General features: G+C 50.9%; 1 protein-coding gene across 2 annotated transcripts in view; it reads right to left on the reverse strand.

Annotated features, from left to right (window-relative positions):
- Nucleotides 1-15,693: 15,693 nt before the first annotated feature.
- RNF213 (ring finger protein 213) overlaps nucleotides 15,694-19,529 on the reverse strand; it is a 2,329,248-nt gene continuing 2,325,412 nt past the window's right edge. For both annotated transcript variants that reach the window (XM_085617427.1, XM_085617426.1), the window contains exon 66: nucleotides 15,694-18,387. In XM_085617427.1, the coding sequence (XP_085473553.1) occupies nucleotides 18,237-18,387 (151 nt within the window). In that variant the 3' untranslated portion in view covers nucleotides 15,694-18,236. The remainder of the gene's footprint in view (nucleotides 18,388-19,529) is intronic.

Here is a 19,529-nt window from a genome sequence, read left to right on the forward strand (position 1 = left end):
CTTTGCTGTGCACAATGCCACAAATTTGTTACATCTGCAGGCGTATACCATCTTAGTGGAGGGATGCCTGGCTGCGCAGATAACATTGCAGACTTCGGGAGGCAGGTCAAACAACGTCAACTGCCACCGCACAATCTCCACGCATAGAGGTGAAGGCTGGCCAGGTTCGGGTGGTGGACCGTCCCCTGCTGTTGCGACAGAAGATCCTCCTGAAGAGGCAGTCTGATCGGAGGATCGATGACCATGTTGAGCAGCTCGGGATACCAGACTCTTCGAGCCACAAGAATGACTTAGGCCCGGTCGAGCTTGATCTTCTTCAGCACTCTGGGCAGAAGTGGTATAGGCGGAAAGGCGTATAGAAGACCGCAACTCCACTCGCGATGAAAAGTGTTGCCTAGCGAGTGCCGCCTTGGAAATTCGAACACGCAGAACTGATGACATTGCGCGTTCTCTTCGGTGGTCGAATAGATCTACCCAGCGCTTAATTTGTAAAATATAAAGTGCAGGTCTTCAAATTTTGTTGGAGGCCAAACCTACTTTTCTCTGGCTCCACCCACTTCCTCCACTGGCTCCACCCACTTACTCTATTAGCTCCACCCACATCCTCAACTGGCACTGCGAAAAGTCAGATGAATATCAGCAATGCTCAGAATGAGGACACCTTGAAAAGGCTACTGACGTAGAAAAGATCAGTTAAAAAAATATACTGAAAGAACTGTTACACTCATTTTGTGGTCTTTGGTATTTAGCCTGTTACCATCCAGGTGGCTGGGGGAAGGAAATCATAACTTTTAAATCTGTTTTAAATCACACATCCCTCCCACTCACTCAAAAATGCCAACTTTGGGGGATTCTAGAAAACAGCGCAATCTCTGGGCGAGGTGCGTGGGACACAATTGACAGGGAAGTTGACAGGCTCTGCCCAGAACACACAGGAGGGACAGAGGCCCATGGCAGAGTGGGCACAAATGAGATTTGTATGATTGAGGAGATGTGAGGAGAGCCGCCTTCATCAAAGACACCCCGCCTTGTCATACTGACATTTAACAAATTACTTAATGCGTAGCGTGGCGTGGGCCCGGGATATGTGTACGCACGGCCGGCCGGCGGCCGCTACTAGGCCAAGCCAGCTTAGCCCAGGCAGGAGCATGCATCATCGTCGAATTCGAACCTTGGGAGGAAGGATACTGCTTCAAGGGGCAGGGCCTTCCCTTCTTTAACAACTTAACTAACCTCTACTGATATAATGATGAATTAAATAAATGTGTACCGGGGGCCGGGTCAGGGCCAGGAACAGTGGAGTGCGTCACTGTCATCCAATCTTGTGGATGGAGCTGGAGCTACCCGGGTGCCTGACACGCCACCACTGGGCATGTCGTAGCATGTGGCATGGCATGATGTCTCTGACTGCTAGTTAAGTTAGTACTTACGGTTACACTCGTCGTGGTCGGCTGGGGCTGCGGGGCTCTGTTTTTATTAACTGATAGGCCACCTGGTGGTGCTGCCGGCCCTCAATGTGGTCGGGCTTCTCTAACTCATGAGGAGCAGGTGTGCCGGGGCGTGGCAACTTGCAAGCGGAAAAAAATCTGCGCGCAGCGCACACACACACAGTCAAATCCAACCTACCCAATCAATGTCTGACTCCCGCCCAGTACTGCTCCCGGGTCCCACCAGCCCCACCACCGGCAACAGTCCACTGAACTAAGGGCCGCACCAGCGCACCGCCGCCATGATGACGCCATCACTTAATCAGTATCATTATGATTAATGATGATGCAGTAATCACTTTGCTGCTGCTCCGGCTCACATTCACACTCAACCGAAGCACACTAAACTCAGGAGACCCAGAACAACACTCTGCGCCAGTGCGCCCACTCCGAATCACTGAGTCAGTATTGGTAATTTATTATAACATCATGTCATCATAAGTGACAACATGCAGCCAGTCGTGCAGACATGTGTAGAACCGTCCCTGAAAAGTAAGTGCCGGTGCTAAGCACCGGCATAAAGTAAGCACTGGCTGTAACCAAGCCTCTCCCCACTGCTGAAAGAGACCTTGCACCACTTCCGAGTGAAGACGCCATTCGTGATCCATCATGCAACTGCGGCTGAGTTCGTCCGCCCTGGCGTTCAGAGAACCTGCCAGGTGTTGAACCAACAGAGATACGCCCTGATGTTCCAGCCATGTCCAGAGGTGGAGGGCCTCCTGACATAGGGTCCACAACCCCACCCCGCCTTGTTTGTTGCAGTACCACACAACGGTGGTGTTGTCCGTGAACACCTGCACTACTCTTCCTCAGACAGTGGGAAGGAATGCCTTGAGTGCAAGACGAATCGCCCGAAGATTGATGTGGAGCCCGGACTCTGCTGGATGCCAGAGGCCTCTGATCTCCACCTCCCCCATGTGGCCGCCCCATCCCAGAAGTGATTCATTGGTCACCACTGTGAACTCTGGTTGAGGAAGGGAGAGGGATCTGCCTTTGACCCAATCCTAGTTCGTAAACCACCACTGCAATTGGTGTGCAGTGCCCTCCGAGGTCTGGACGTAATCGGACAGATTGCCTTTATGTTGGGCCCACTGGAACTTCAGGTCCCACTGCAGAGCCCGCATATGCCAGCAGGCATGATCCACCAGCAGGTTGCAGGAGGCCATCAGACCCAGCAGCCTGAGGGTCATCTTGTTCGGGAGGATAAACCCAAAGCTGCGTAGTGTCTAGAACCGCTCCGATGAAGAGGAGCTTCAGAGAGGGGGGTCAGGTGTGACTTGGGCAGGTTGATGGAGAACCCTAGCGAATGCAGGAGGTCAGCCGTAGTCTGGAGGTGGGAGACGACAGCCTGGGGAGAGCCCGCCTTAAACAGCTAGTCGTCGAGATAGGGGCAGACTGGAACCCCTGACCTGCGCAGAAGAGCACCACCACCATCACTTTTGTGAACACCCGAGGGGCGCTGGTAAGGCCAAAAGGGAGCACGATAAACTTTAAATGTTCGTGGCCTACCGTGAACCTTGGGTAACGCCTGTGGGCCGGTAGGACTCGGATGTGAAAATAAGCGCCCTGCAAGTCCAACGCTACCATCCAGTCTCCAGGGTCATGGGTAGACAAGACCTGAGCGTGCGTCAACATTTTGAACTTCTCCTTCGGGAGGAAGCGGTTGACGTTCCTGACATCCAAGATAGGACGCAAGTCTTTGTCCTTCTTGGGCACCAGATTGTTGTGGAAATAGCAACCATGACCTACTTCTGGGGCAGGAACGCGCTCGATGGCTCCCTTGGCTACGAGTGCCAAAACTTCCTGTTGGAGAAGGGCCACGTGATCCTCCGACATGCGATGGTACTGAGGTGGTATGGATAGAGGGGCAGTCTCGAAGGGGAGGGAGTAGCCCCTTCAGACTATTTGCGAAACCCACCTGTCCGACGTGATGGTGCGGGGAGGTGATGGCGGATCCTGCCGCCCACTGGCATTTGGTGGCCCTGAAAGGTTGGACTAGGAGGGTTTGGAGGCTGCTGCAGAGGGGGCTGTGGTGGACTGGCCCGTCCGCTGGCCCCCAGAACCACGGCGGTGCTTCCCACTTCCCCGGCCGCGCTGGGGCTGAACAGCTTGAGCCGGCCTGTGGCTCTGGGCGGGACGTAGTGGGGCACCCCTTATGTAGCCACGAAAGGGGTGAAAGGCAGACTGCGCAGGGCGGGTGGTGGAGAGGCCCAAGGACCTTGCCATAGCCCCTGAGTCCTTAAAGCGCTCTAGCGCATTGTCTGCCTGGTCGCCAAAAAGGCGACGGCCATCAAAGGGCATGTCTATAAGTGTGGATTGGACATTCCCAGAAAAAACAGTTGAATGCAACCAGACGTAGCGTCGAAGGACTACTGACGTGGAAATCGTCTTGCCAAGTGCATTGGCGGTATCCAGCCCACAGCGTATGGTAAACTTCGCTGCGTGTCTCCCTTCGGCAACCCCTCGAGAGAGAGAGAGAGCACGGCCCGGGCCTCCTCTGGGCACTGAGGCAGCATTTGCGCAACCATGTCCTACACAGAGTGGGTGTAACGGCCCAATAGAAATGCGGTGTTTACCGACAGCAGTCCCAAGCTGGAGGAAGAAAATATCTTCTTCCCAAGATGATCCAGCTTTTTTGGATTCCCTGTCCAGGGGAGCGGTCGGGAATGCGCCCTTGGACATGGAGGCTTGGACTGCCAAGCTCTCAGAGGTGGGGTCGCCCGGATCCGGGCGGTGGCGTCGGGCAATTATCCTGTCCACAGGACTCCCTGTGTTGGGCCTGGACTAGGTGCCCAAAAGGATGTCCCTGAGGGCTTCATTAAACGGCAGCAGGGGCTTCGAAGAGCTCACTGCCAGTTGAAGCACCTCTGTCAGGAGGTTAGTCCTGACTGCCACCGAAGGTAGCTCGAGGTGGATAGCCTCGGCCACCCTACGCAACACAACTGCGTATGACGCTCCCTCCTCTGTAGCCACGGTAGGAGGAGACAACATGCCAAGGTCTGGTGAGGTATCAAAACAACTGGCTTCCCCCATTTCCTCTCTCCAGTCCTGCTCATACACCAACGGATCTGTTAAAGGGTCCCCAGACCCCTCCCAGTCCTCCTGACCTACCTCTGGCTGCCAATCTGGTCTTAAAGAGCCATGGTAGAACAGGGGCACAAAAGTACCCGTCGCCGTCGGATCCGGCATCGGCCCACGCCGGTCCGACTCCGTGTCTACCTCGAGGTGGAGGTCGGGGTTGATATCGGTTGGGGACACAGCCGATGGCAGTGGCGGAAGTGGTGCCGGTGGAATCGCCGCCGGGGGAGGCGTAACAAGGTTGACCGGTGCCGATCCAGGCCTGGATCCAAGGGGACCCTTTGGCTCCAAAGCCGCCGAAGGGCCCGAAGGCTCACCGGCGGAGTCGGGCTGCCCAAAGATGGCATGCATTGCTTCGTAGAAACTGCAAAGCTGGGCAGAGGTCGCACCGGGTCCCAGAAAGGAGGGAAACCCAAAGTCGTCCAGGCAAGCTCCTCACGCGGAGTCCCGGGAGGGGCACCACCCGCATACCTCGTTGCGTCGGCCGATGGACAAGGAGAAGTCGAAGAGCGACGATGCTTCTTCAACATCTTTTTGTGCTTCGACTTACCAGACCCCAGAGTTAAGAGGAAGAATGGTGTTGGCTGCGCGACCGGTCCTTCAACCTCCTATGCGACTTTGACCTCGAGCGACGTGGAGCCGACTGCCGGGCATCGAGTAGCTTTTGAGACCGCTCCAGCAAAGGCTTCGGGGCCATGGTCCGGCAGTTGGAGCACGATTTGGGGTGGTGGTCATGCTCCAGGCAGTAGTGGCACAAGTGGTGTGGATCCGTCACTGACATGAGTCGGTGACAGGAACCGCAAGCCTTAAAGCCAGGTATCCCTCATGCACCAGCAGTCGATGGACTCAAACATCAAAAAAGTCGACAAAAGTCGGTAAAAAGTTCAGTCAAAAAATGACTGGGGGTAACGCTCTCTCCGGATCTGCGCTTGCTGGTGTGGAAAAAGAAATATCTGACGTCAGCGCACGAGGGCCGCGTCTAAGTAGCTACCGCAAGGTCATCCCGGCGACCACGATGCCGAACGCGAAGTCGACTGACGCCACCTTATGATGCGTAGGGGTACTGCTGACGAAAAACTTTCCGATCCAGTCTGACGCCTGGGGGTAATTCTAAGGTAAGGAATCCATAACTAACTGTTTCGTTCAGATTATTTAGCCAATTGTGAGAATGACTCTCCTGTCAGACAGGACTGTATCTGTAAGAGACATTAGTTACTGATAGATTCCTTACCGACCGCCCATCCTCCCCGTTCTGCGAACTGTTCTCTAGGGTTCAGGTCATCCCTTTCAGGGCCCTAGTTCTATTGCACCAGTAGTCTGTCTCTGGCATGGCTCCGCGTTCCTGGCGCAGAGAGTCGTGTACAGAACTGACGTCAGTGCGTGTGGGCGCGTCTAAGTAGCTCCGATGACGTAATCTCGGCGAATACGACGCCAGCGACGCACGCGGAGCAGCACAATGACGCCTACTGACCCACAGGGGTACTGCTGACGAAAACTTTCTGGATCCAGTCTGACGCCTGGGGATATTCAAAGGTAAGGAATCTATCAGTAACTAATGTCTCTTACAGATATATTGTTACACAAGTAACTTGTGCGTCAGCGGCAGAGCTCCGCTTACTGACTACCGTTCGCACTTCACTGGAAAACATACGTGTTTTCTTCTCACCGTATTATCAAGAGAATCATCATTTACTCAGGAGTCAATCATCTGTATCCAACTTTATTGAAACCAATTTCATTATTGGCTGGATGAAATTGGTTTCAATAAAGTTGGATACAGATGATTGACTCCTGAGTAAATGATGATTCTCTTGATAATCTCCATTTGTAAGCAGAGTGGCTTAATCCATTTAGTTAAAGTTTCTTGTGTGAGATGCAAAATAAGATCATGTTCCTCAGTTTAAACTGCAGATTTACACAATGGACAGGTTTTGCTTTCTGGGTCAGTCTCTGATCATGTGCTCGTAAAATCAGCCAATGGTAGGACCCCACCCTAAACTTAATGTATAAACTTCACTCTGTGGGAGATGATATAAAATCCATGTACTTAAATCTATATTCCTATTTCATCAATAGGAATTTACTTCTAACATGACCCACCAGTGTCTCAACAGTTTCTCAAGCGCACAATGCCAGTACCATTGCTTTATTACACAATAAGTGCACTTGGTGATACAAAAGGCATTAAACCAGTGCCTCCCAACCCCTACATTAGTTAAAAAGCCCTTTATTTATTCCAATAATGAGATCTGTGATTGTAATTGTAATGAGATTTCTAGAGCGCATGGCTGCCCTTGAGCGTCCCAGCGCTAAAAGATGCACCAGAGAGATCAGCCGATTGCGGAGCAGAAGGTTATGGGAACAGCCATGTCTTTAGTAACTTTCGGAAAGGCAGTAGATTGTGTTGGGCCCGAAGGTCAAGCGGGAGGGTGTTCCACAGCTTGGACGCGTGATAGGAAAAGCGCCGGCCTCCGGAGCGAGCTTTCTTTATCCTGGGAATTTGGGTTAGATGGGCGTTCGAAGATCGGAGAGTTCTAGAAGTGGAATGCGGGACAACAAGGTCCTTAAGGATTGACGGGGCTTTTCCCTGAAGGATTTTGAGGGTTAGGCACAAGGCCTTGAAATGCACCCTTTGCTCAGCGGGCAACCAATGTAATGCTCTAATCGCTGGTTTAGCAGAGCAGCGGATCTTAGTGTTGATAAGAATCCGAGCAGCAGCGTTTTGCACAACCTGTAGCCTGGCTGTAACTTTCTTAGGTGCGCCGAGATATAGAGCATTACCGTAGTCCTGTCTGGACAAGATGAGACCCTGTAAGGAAAGTTTTCTTGACTGAAAAGGGAGCAGGGGAAGGATCTTGCGGGTGGTACGTAGGAGACCAAGGCAGGTTCCAGCAGTTTTTCTTGCCTGGGTGTTTAGGGTAAGATTGTGATCGAGCCAAATCCCCAAGCTTTTGATTTCGGCTTTGGGGGTTGGGGGCGGGCCCATGCATGGGGGCCACAGAGACTCCGGGCGGAAATGGGACTGGTTGCCCATCACCATTATCTCCGTTTTGTCGCCGTTGAATTTTAGGTGGGATGAGTTCATCCAGCTGACTATGTCCCCCAGGCAGGAATAGAGATCAATGGTGGGATTATCCTGCCGGCTGAGGGAGACAACCAGCTGGGTGTCATCCGCGTAGGTCAGGAGTTTGATACCATACGGGATGACAATCCCTTCCAGTGGCGACATATACACATTGAAGAGCGTCGGGCTCAATGAGGAGCCCTGAGGCACTCCGCAACGTATAGGAGTCTCCCTGGAGATGAAGTCGCCCTCCGCCACCTGGAAAGAGCGGTTGTGAAGATAGGATTTTAGCCACGACAGGGCCGGCCCGAGGTACCAAGGTCACTGAGCGGCTGAGCCAAGATACTGTGGTTGACGGTGTCGAATGCCGCGCTGAGGTCCAGAAGGATCACTGCCACTGATCCTCCTGCGTCAATGATCTTCCTAGCCTCCTCAACAACCGCCACCATCGCTGTTTCCGTACCTTGGCCCGGGCGGAATCCTGTCTGTGACGGTTTTAGCAATTCGTTGATTTCCAGGTAGTTTGATAGTTGGCTGTTGATAAACTTTTCAGCTATCTTGCTAACGCATGGGAGAAGGGAAATTGGCCTGAAGGTGGCAAAATTACTGGGGTCGAGATTGGGTTTTTTGATTAAGGCTTTGACTACCGCCTTCTTCCAGCTTGGCGGAACCAATCCGCTTTCTATAGAGGAATTTATCAGATTCACCATTGGTGCAAGAATGGTAGGAGCAACTGGTTTAAGGTGTCTGACTGGTGCTGGATCATGCGGGGACCCGCTTTTGAGGGATTGAAGGATGGGCCTTAGGGTTTCCTCACAGATGGGAGAGAACAATATCAAGTGATGAAATCAGGTGTGAAATTTTATCAGATAATCCTGCTCTATAGGCTTTACGCTGTCTTGTTATCCATATTCTTGTCCAAAGTAGAATAGGTAACAATTCAGCATGGCCAGTAATTGATTTCAGGCCCAATCTAATATAGCCTTAGAGCCCGACGTAGCGGGCTCTACTAGCCATTAAAGGCCCGCTCCAGGATTAAAGGCCTGAGGCGAAGGTGAGGAACAAGGGAGCGGGCCATTAATGGCCATTAGAGCTCCCGAGAGGGCAGAATGTTCTAATTTATAAAACAAAGGCCTCACGGAGCCCAAGGGGGTTGAAATCCCCTCGGGCTGCGTTAGGCCTTTGTTCACAACCGCAGCTGTGAACAAACATTGGAATGTTAATGCTACGGGCTTCTACCAGCCATTCGAAGCCCGTAGCACTCCATTGTCTTCAATGAAGCACTCAACATTCTAATAGGGTGTCACTATTGCTCCACAAGACTTACCTCTGCTTGTGCAGCGATTCCGCAGAGACGACAGGAGCGCCCGTCCCCGCACCCACCTGACCCTCGTGGACAGTAGAACCCAGCAGGGATGAGATGGACGCAGGGAAAGGAGCCTGAATGACAGCGGTAGGTAGGGGTGCAGGGTATCTCGGAAAGACCTGCGAAAGAGGAAGACTATGGTCAGTGAGGAACCCACAACCACAATGGAAGCACACACAGAGCTATGTCCTGTCCCAGACTCAAGGAACTCACCCTACTGCGGGAACGCCGGTCGCTACACGGCCGTCGAGTAGGTGAAAGGCCAAGGACAGGCTATACAGTATAGCAAATGTCGGTGCTCTCACACCGTGGTCAGTTCAAGCTGTTTTCCCAAGAACGACCCTGGAAGCGGTAAATCAGAGTTTAACCCCTGCTTCCGAGTAGGGAAAACAAACTGCAAGGCGCAACAGCGAGAAGTCAAAGGAACCTCCTCAATAGCATTTCAGTACATACTAATGGGCAAAATCATCAAAGGCAAAATCATCAATGGAGAACAGAAATGGCGCTAAACGCGCTTAGGCAAAAACAGACTGTGGCAAAATCATCCAGGCAAAATCAGCAATGGAATCAGAAATGGTGCAAAGCGCGTTTAGGCAAAAACAGACTGTGGCAAAATCATCCAGGCAAAATCAGCAATGGAATCAGAAATGGTGCAAAGCGCGTTTAGGCAAAAACAGACTGTGGCAAAATCATCCAGGCAAAATCAGCAATGGAAATCAGAAATGGCGCAAGGCGCGTTTTAGGCTAAATGAACTGTGCAAAATCATCAAAGGCAAATCAGCAACGGCACCCTTCAACAGCCTAGGGGACAAGGGTCTAGGAAAAACCTGAGAAGCCAGGACAGGTTCCGAAGCGTGGACGAAGGTAGAAACAGGTTCCACTGGATAGGGACGGCGTTCTTTTCCGTTCGGCTTCAGGACGGTCACTCTCGCTCCTCGCTGCTCGGAACTCCAAAGAATACGAAGCGCCGAGCCGGCGGGAAACGCGGCGTATAAGCGTTTCCCCCGGAAGCGCTTCCTTGACCCTAGTGCTCCTGTGGATGACTAGACCGGTACTCGACTTCCGCCCGGAAGTGAGTATTTCGGTTCGTCTCTGTGTGTGCGTCTTCGTGGCGGGGGACGGCAAGCGCCGTAACATGACATAGGGGATAGCGGGACACTTGCGTACTTCACTAAAGATCGTATGAAGACATTTTCTATTCTGCTTTCTCAAGTCTATCCTTAATTCTGTATCCCCATAGTTCAGATCCTAAAAGGGCTGCACTAATGGCCTCGGTTCTATATGTCTCAAAGGTTGGCAATATTGGGTATTATCACAATTAAGAAATTTAATTAACACACTTGATCTGTGTTTTAATAATGATGTAATTTCAACAATCTGCTCACGCTGCTTGTCAGAATCTGGCAACCGAACACCCTAATAATCAAACTTACGTTTTCTTTCAAGTGCGTTGTTACCCAGTTTTATTTTCCTCCTTAAGTTTTTATACGGGTTGAATGCCATAAATGTTATTTTTGTTTGTATCTTTTTCCAATCTGTGTAAAATACAAAAGGTGACAAACCTTTTGGAATAAGGTTTCCAACTTTTTCAGAATTTTGGAGATGAGTAAGATATTGTCTGCAAATAATAGGGCAGACATATTGTTACACAAGTATGTAACTTGTGCATCTGAAATAGACACAGTGATAGATTCCTTACCTTAGAATACATACCCAAGCAATACCAACCCCGGTGGAGGGTCTGCGAAGTGAAATCACACCAGAAAGTCACGGAGAACCGACCGGCCAAAGAAGCCGTCTCTCCGGACTTGACTGTCAAGGTAATAGTGCTTAGTGAAAGTATGCAGCGAGGCCCACATGGCTGCCTGACTGATATCTTGCAGGGGGACACCGCGTCCCAATGTTATAGTAGCTGCTGTGGCCCAGGTAGAATAGGCGCGCAGCCCTACCAGAGGTTTCTTTTTAGCCAGAGAGTAACAGGCTTTAATGCGCAAGACAACCCATCGGGAGATAGTCTGCTTGAGCACAGCTCGGCCTTTCTTGACGCCCACGTAGCCAACAAAGTGCTGATCATCCACCCGGAACTGTTGTGTGCGGTTGAGATAGAATGAAAGCGCACGTTTTGGGTTCAGATGGTGGAGCCTCTCTTCCTCTCTTGAAGGGTGCGGAGGTGAAAAGAAAGTGGGCAGAGAGACAGTTTGCCTGAGATGAAAGGCACTGACTACTTTCGGCAGAAAGGAGGGACGTGGTCGAAGCACAACCTTGTCCGGATGAATTACCAGGAAAGGAGGTTTACATGAAAGATCCTGGAGCTCATTCACACGCCTAGCGGAGGTGATGGCCACCAGGAAGACAGTTTTCAAAGTTAATAACCGCAAAGGACAGTTATGAAGAGGCTCAAAGGGAGCGCACATTAAGTATGTGAGAACCAGATACAAGTCCCACTGAGGCATCACAAAAGGAATAGGAGGGAAAATGTGAGTAATGCCTTTGAGAAATCTATTGACAACAGGGGACTTGAAAAGAGAGGGCAGATCAGGCAGCCTGAGGAAGGCTGAAAGGGCAGAAAGGTAGCCCTTGATAGTGCCCAGAGCAGAGCCCTGCTGGGCCAAAGAGAGAAGGAACAATAGGACCTCAGAAAGAGGGGCAGAAAGGGGATCTACAGCATTCGCTGTGCACCATGCCACAAACTTGTTCCACCGACAGGCATACACAGATTTAGTTGGGGGACGCCTGGCTGCCAGAATCCCATTACAGAACTCAGGAGGCAAGTCAAATGGAATCAACTGTCGCCGCTCAATCTCCACGCAAGGAGGTGGAGGCTGGACAGGTTTGGGCGGAGGACCGTCCCCTGTTGCTGCGACAGAAGATCCACCCGAAGAGGCAGTTGGATCGGGGGATCCACGCTCATACTGAGTAGCTGGGGATACCAAACTCTTTGAGCCCAGTCTGGTGCTACAAGAATGACTTGGGCCCGGTCTCATCTGATCTTCTTCAGCACTCTGGGTAGAAGTGGTATAGGCGTACAACAGACCGCAACTCCACTCGCGACGAAAAGCGTCTCCGAGTGAGTGCCGCCTTGGAAACTCCAACGCGCAGAACTGCTGACATTGCGCGTTCTCTTCGGTGGCGAATAGATCTAACCAAGGTTCTCCCCACTGCTGAAAAAGACCTTGTGCCACTTCCGAGTGAAGATGCCATTCGTGATCCATGAGGCACCGGCGGCTGAGTTCGTCTGCCCTGGTGTTCAAAGAACCTGCCAGGTGTTGACTTGTCAAGGAAATGCCTTGACATTACAGCCATGTCCAGAGGCGCAGAGCCTCCTGACATAGGGTTTACAACCCCACCCCGCCTTGTTTGTTGCAATACCACATGGCGGTGGTGTTGTCTGTGAACACCTGACCTACTCTCCCCTTGACAGAGGGAAGGAATGCTTTCAGTGCAAGTAGGATTGCCCTGAGCTCCAAAAGATTGATATGGAGCTTGGACTCCGCCGGAGACCAGAGGCCTTTGATCTCCACCTCCCCCATGTGGCCGCCCCATCCCAGGAGTGACGCATCCGTCACCACTGTGTGCTCCGGTTGGGGAAGGAAGAGAGATCTGCAGCCGACCCAACGCTGGTCCGTGAGCCACCACTGCAAGTCTTGTGCAGTGTCCTCCGAGATCTGGATGTAGTCGGACAGGTTTCCCTGATGCTGCGTCCACTGCAACTTCAGGTCCCACTGCAGAGCCCGCATATGCCATCTGGCATGGTTGATCAGCAGGATGCAGTAGGCCATGAGGGCCAGTAGTCTCAGGGTCTTCTTGACCGATACCCAGGACCAGGGCTGAAAGATCGGAATCATAGCCCGAATGCCCCGGACTCGCTGTTTGGGAGGATAAACCCGAAATTGCGCCGTGTCCAGAACCGCTCGGAGGAAGAGGAGCTTCTGAGAGGGACTCAGATGCGACTTCAGCACACTGATGGAGAACCCGAACGAATGTAGTCTGGAGGTGGGAGACGACTGCCTGGGGTGAGCCAGTCGTCCGGATAGGGGAAGACTGAGACCCCTGATCTGCGCAGATGAGCTGCGACCACCGCCATCACTTTCGTGAACACCCGAGGGGAGCTGAGCATCCGTAACTTCTCCTTCCGGAGGAAGCGATTGACGTTCCGGAGGTCTAAGATAGGATGCAGGCCCTTGTTCTTCTTTGGAACCAGGAAGTTGTGGGAGTAACGACCACGACCTACTTCTGGCGTCGGAACGTGCTTGATGGTCCCCTTGGCCAAGAGGGCCACAACTTCCTGCTGGAGAAGCGCCAAGTGATCCCCCGACATCTGGTGGCACTGAGGCGGCATGGCTGGAGGGGTAGTCTTGAAAGGGAGTAGCCCCTTCGGACTATCTGCAGAACCCACCTATCCGAAGTGATGGTGCGCCAGTGGGGAAGGTGAAGGCAAATCCTGCCGCCCACTGGTGTTTGGTGGGCCTGAATCACTGGACTAGGAAGGGTTTGAGGTAGTGGTAGCAGGGGCAGTGGAGGACTGACCCGTCCGCTGGCCCCGTGCCCTACTTCGATGGGCACCCCGACCGTGGCTGCCCTGAGACTGTGGCTGCGCAGGCCGGCGGCTCTGATAGGAACGCGTTTGGGTGCCTCGTCCCTGACCTAGAAAGGAGCGAAAGGCAGACCCCAAGGGAGCGCGCGTGGTGGCAAGACCCAAGGAGTGGGCTGTAGCCCGGGAGTCTTCAAAGCGTTCCAAAGTGCTATCCGCTTTGTCACCAAAGAGGTGCGTGTGCCATCAAAGGGCATGCCCAACATGGATAGCGAATTTTGCAGCACCGCTCGAGCTTCCACTGGACACTAAAGCAGAACCTGTGCTACAGTGTCCCACACAGAGTGGAAAAAGCGGCCCAACATGCATGCAGTATTCACCGCTCGCAACCCGGAACTGGCAGAGGTGAAAATCTTTTTCCCAAACTGCTCAGGTTTTTTAGATTCTTTGTCCGGAGGTGCGGAAGGGAATGCGCTCGGAGAGGCAGAGGCCTGGATAACCAGACTCTCAGGCGTTGGGTGTTGCGTGAGAAAACTGGTGTCGTGCGGGGCCAGGCGATGGCATCGTGCCACAGTCCTATCCACAGAAACCCCTGTGTTAGGCTGGGTCCAGGTGCTTAACAGAATGTTTGTAAGCGCGTCATTAAAGGGCAGTAATGGCTCCGCCGAGGTCGCTGGCTGCAGCACCTCAGTCAGGAGATAAGCACGGAAGGGAGCTCGAGGTTAAGAGCCTCAGCCGCCATACTCAACAACACAGAAAAAGTCCCAACCTCCTCCGTAGCTACAGAAGAAGGGGACAGCGTACCAGGGTGCCGAGAGAAATCCAGATCGCCTGGACCTTCCATATCACCCTCCCACTCTGGTTCATCCTCACATTGAGCTGCGAGAGGGTCCTCAGAGCCCCCCCAGTACTCCCCTTCGTCCACCGGCTGTTTAAGAGGCTGGTAAGGACGAGGGGCCCGGGGAAAGGCAATAAATTCCCCACCTGCAATAGGAATCGGAAGATAGTAGACCAATCCAGGCTCGACGTAGTCTGGCCCCGTAGGCAACGGCGTTGTGTCCGCCGTCAGCCTTGGCAGTGGCATCGGGCCCGGTGCCGGAGGCGGCGCTGAGGCCGGAGCCAACGGCGCCTCTGGGTATCATGCCAGCGTAGCCGGGGCCAAAGGCGGCGGCACGGGGCAGAACCACCCAAAGGGTCCACGGGCCCGATGGGGCAAATAAACTACCCATGGCCGACAGGAATACCTGTATTTCTTCCTGAGTCGTGAACAGCCCCGGGAAAGGTGGGTAGGCTGCAGGCAACAACAGAGGCTCCACTGGAGCCGTGGGGGAGTGACCACCCGCCCCCTCCACCGAGTCCCGCAACCTGTGAGAGGTAGACGAAGAGCGACATCGCTTCTTCCACTTCTTTTGGCGCTTTGACTTACCTGTCCCCGATTCCGACAAACGATGGTGCCGGCCCCGCGACCTGTCCCTCTATCTCCCAAGGGAGCGAGACCTAGAGCGTCGTGGAACCGATTGCCGGGCCTCCAACAACTTTCGGGAACGCTCCCGCAAAGCCTTCAGCGCCATGGCCCAACAATCGGGGCACATCATGGGTGTGCCCCAAGCAGAAGAGACACAAGTCATGCGGGTCCGCCACCGACATGTTCCAACGGCAGTCCCTACAGGACTTAAACCCAGGCATCTCTACTGCACCAGAAATCGAGTACTCGACAAAGCAAGAGAAACAAGTTTCAGAAATAAAGTTAAAATAGGAGTACCGCTCTCTCGGATCTGCGCTTGCTGGCGCGGAAAAAGAAAGAACTGACGTCAGTGTGCGTGGGCGCATCTAAGTAGCTCCAACGACGTCATCTCGGCAAATACGACGCCAGTGACGTACCCGGAGCCGCATGACGATGCCTACTGACACCCAGGGGTACTGCTGACGAAAACTTTCCAGATCCAGTCTGACGCCTGGGGATATTCTGAGGTAAGGAATCTATCACTAACGTAACTCTTTCAGAGAAATTTATCACAGTTGATCGCCTTAGTGCAATATTAGACACTGCACTGTTCACCGGTACGCACACACAAATATATACCGAGGAGTATAGCTATACTAGTGATTCTAACAGAGTGCACATAGGTAATATTATTCACCTTGAAAAGAAGCACATACAAGAATCTTTGGCAGCATAATGGATTTATTGAAGGACCACATTTTTTAAGATATTTGCTGTTGAACAAACATAATAAAAAAATAACCTCAACAAAATATACAAACCAGTGTACATTCTTTCGTAACTTTTGCTTCAAAGAAGAGAATTAGGTATCAGAAAAAATACAATTCTTCATTATCATTATATATATATATATATTTTTTTAGAGAAACACAGTTGATGTACGTTCCTATCTTAACTTTCAGCTAGCATGCATTAAGGCATTGTCATTTGGAGGGTGCCCCCTGGTCTCTAATTGAGGAAAGCGAACCGACAGAGAGCATCCGGAACTCTACAATATTAAACCATCATGTTAAAGTTTGTTGCCCACAAACCATTCCTTTAATACCAATTAGGTTTCACATGGCTTTTATATCACGATTTAAAAAAGAAAACACATTTGGATCCAGAAAAAAGAATCCGGCACATCAAATTTGGACATGTAATAATCAAGTCATCATGGGATGTATAGATCGATTACATAATAATATGGTAAAAATATATAAAACTATGTACTTCTAAGCATTGAAACTAACTACAAAATTATGCGGGTGGAGTTCTTTGTGCTTAATTGTACTAATTACCCATGGGTCGTTGAATCAGTTTGCAATCAGGAGACAATCATGCTTTAGAAGTAAATAATCAAGCATATGTAATTAAATGATGGTCTGTGAATGGCACGGGAATATTGTCGGCAGGAGCGCTGACCCAGCTGTACGCTACCTTCTCAAGTAGCAGAGTTCATGCATGGGAACAATGCCTGCACGTGGTATTCTATTACACAGCTATCCTAACTACTCTAAATGGCAATACAAAAAACATATTAAGGCATCTGTGACGAAAAGTGATTGTATCGGAAATGGTTGAGAATGGCTAAGGTGTGGAGTGCTGAAGACTTTCGGCAAAGCTGAAAAGATTCATAGCTCACCCTCCTCTTCACTCAACAACCAAGGTGTTCAACAGTTGAGACGCCAAAAATCAAGTTAGGCTAAACCAGCCGACTATAACACGGAATGCAGGGATTTAGGACAGCAAACTCCTGGAAGTGTTGATGCCGCTGCCAGAGGCTAGTTCAGCTGCTTCTACCATTAGGAATGTTAAGGAACTGTGGTTACTACGCTTTTATTCTTCAGGAGAGCAAAGTGCTATATCATATGTTAAAAAAATAGGATTTCACATTAAGTGTGGTTGCAATGTATGGAAACATTTGAGATAAAATCACGAGTTTGACTACAAGCAGGCAAGTCTGTCCCCTCAGCTAAGGGTGTTCATTAATATCTCTAGGTCATTACTACAGACTAATAAGATCCAGAAACTGACTGAACTGTAAGTTTATCTGGAGATTTACCCACATGTCAATAACTTTAAAAGAACAGCAAGGATGGATCACAGTCAGACGCTATTTAGGATAAGTATGCATTTGAGTGGAAGAGGAAGAGGTGGTTGAATAATCCAGAATTCACAAATATGGTCTAAAAATAATGCATGCATTTGTTTCGGACACTATCACGAAAATTGGACCTTACTGGTTGAGCCTGTGCTTAATGTATAATTTACATAACTGATTAGTGATGCTAAACAAAGCCTGTGCCCTCAATTGGTACATGCCAGATACCAGCACAGCTTCAGAGCTGCTACTGTAGTACTCATCCAAGCAATGAAAACTAAGGTGTGTAGAGGTCACTGTAAACATTTTATAAACTAAAGACATCAATGATAAGAGAAAAACATGAAATCCTATTTCTAGAAAAAACAGGCACAAACGGTCTTCAGGGCTGTGCTCGCAGCCTAGGTACTCAAGAGCCAACGCCTGCTGCAAGTGCTTTTCCAGGGTGTATCGCTTTCGTTCTGCATAGGCTTCTAGAGTGAAAAAGAAATAAGCAAGGGCACTCAAATCCGTATCAGTGCAAAATGGAGGAGGTAGAGTTCCACTGAGGTGCATAGCAAAAGCCATCTCTAGGAGGGTAGTGGAGTCATTTGCCTCCCGCGAAATGAAAGTGCCTGTAACAAAAAGAGAACATTGTGCTCTGCTATTCCCGCCACTACAATGACGTGGAACAAGTGCAATGGGCTGAGGGAGACAACAGCTTGATTTCTCAGTTTAGTCAAACATTTGCTAAGAATCTAGAGTGCTTGTGAGTGATGCCACCGGCTCTGGAGTAGTCACGGATATTCGGACTGTATGAGCCCCAAAATGCCGTCAGGAGACTTGCACTTTACACACCAGTTACTCAGACACGGTTGGTATTCTAAAATAAAAACACAGCTTTTATGTCCGTGCGGAGAGTCAATCTGTTGCAAAGCAAAATTGCGACTTGAAACAACTTCGTAGCTTTATGTTTACACCTGAGCTTGTGTGTAGGAACGTGTCTTTTGTGTTGTACGATGGCAGACGTTGAATGTCGCAAATGGTTAAAGCAGCAGGGCGCCCGTCAGCTTAGACGTCAGAACATCGCACAGTCCCACAGTCCATGCTTGAGGAGCTAGGAAGGAGAGAAAAGAAGGTACTTTCATCTGAAACGATCGCGTTTCAGTCTTGCCGCTGCCTTCCAGGCCTCCACGCACTTGGACAGGGGGATCTCTTCAGGGAACAGCTCCTCCAGCTCGTGGTAGGCCTCCTCTCTCTTCGTCTCGATGTAGGCGACGAGTGTGTCCTTCAGGCTAAAACAGAAGAACACAAAAATGGTCATTGGGTGTCATATGAAGACCTTTAGCGACTAACAAGGAGTAGTGGGCCTCAATGACGTGCTACTATCACTATATGAGGGGCGACTTCGGTCTCTGTGAGGGGTGGAAGGGCTGCTAAGAAGGATTCCCGGGCCTATGTGGATAGCTTTTATAAGAGAGGTGGGTGGCGATTTAGTGAGTGTTAAAGGGGTGCCAAAAATTAAAGCAGTTAAGAGAAAATGCAAGTAAGGAAAGAGAAAGAAAGAAAATGCAAGGAAAGAGAAAGAAAGGAAAAGAGGAGGAAAGAAGAAGGAAAGAAAGAAATTAGGAAAGAAAGAAGGCAAGACATTAGGAAATGAGATAAGTAAAAAAGAGGTTCATTTTATACAGAACAGTTTTAAATTGACACAATCTTGCATGCTGTGAAATATCAGCAATCGGAACACTCCAAAAGGAATTTACAACAGCATTGGCAGAAGATGGGATCTGATAAAGATAGAATGTGCTTAAGAAGCATCCTGATATCACACCAGGCTCTGAACACAAAGGCAAAACTTAAAGTTATTATATAGTAAAGACAAAAACACTGGCATTGTAGGGAACTAGCTTGTGCGTGGATGTACACCTTGTGAGAAGCAAAATTTAGTCACTCAAAACTAAGTTAATCAGTGACTTGAGGGCGCTAGTGAGACTGGCCGTAAGATGTCCACCCCCTTGTGAGGCTCTGCCGGCAGGAGCCAGTGATCCAGCTTATATCCTTTCTTTACAGGGGCATTGAGGCGCACAACAACCGAAAATGCACTCCCGACACAGCTCCACCGGAGGCCCGGTTTATCTCTTGTTCTGGCCCGAAAGGAGCCCTTATCCACGACCTCTAGCTGACCGGCCAGGCGGCGAGCTGACGATCCAGAGCTGATAGGCGGGAACCGGCTGCTTGAACATACGAGCATCGGGGGCTGAGGCCATGGGGGCCCAGGCCATCCCCCTGCAAGACTACATCGGGTGCTCGAGTTGGAGACCCGTAGGGTAAGAGGCACCCCAGGACGAGCTTTGCTAGTACTGCGGGGCCGCTGGCCAGTGCAACATGCGGGGATCGCCCTGGACCTTGAGCTGTGTCTGTTAAGGGTCTGACATGA

This window comes from Triturus cristatus, chromosome 7 (genome assembly GCF_964204655.1).
Source record: "Triturus cristatus chromosome 7, aTriCri1.1, whole genome shotgun sequence".
Lineage (NCBI taxonomy): Eukaryota > Metazoa > Chordata > Amphibia > Caudata > Salamandridae > Triturus > Triturus cristatus.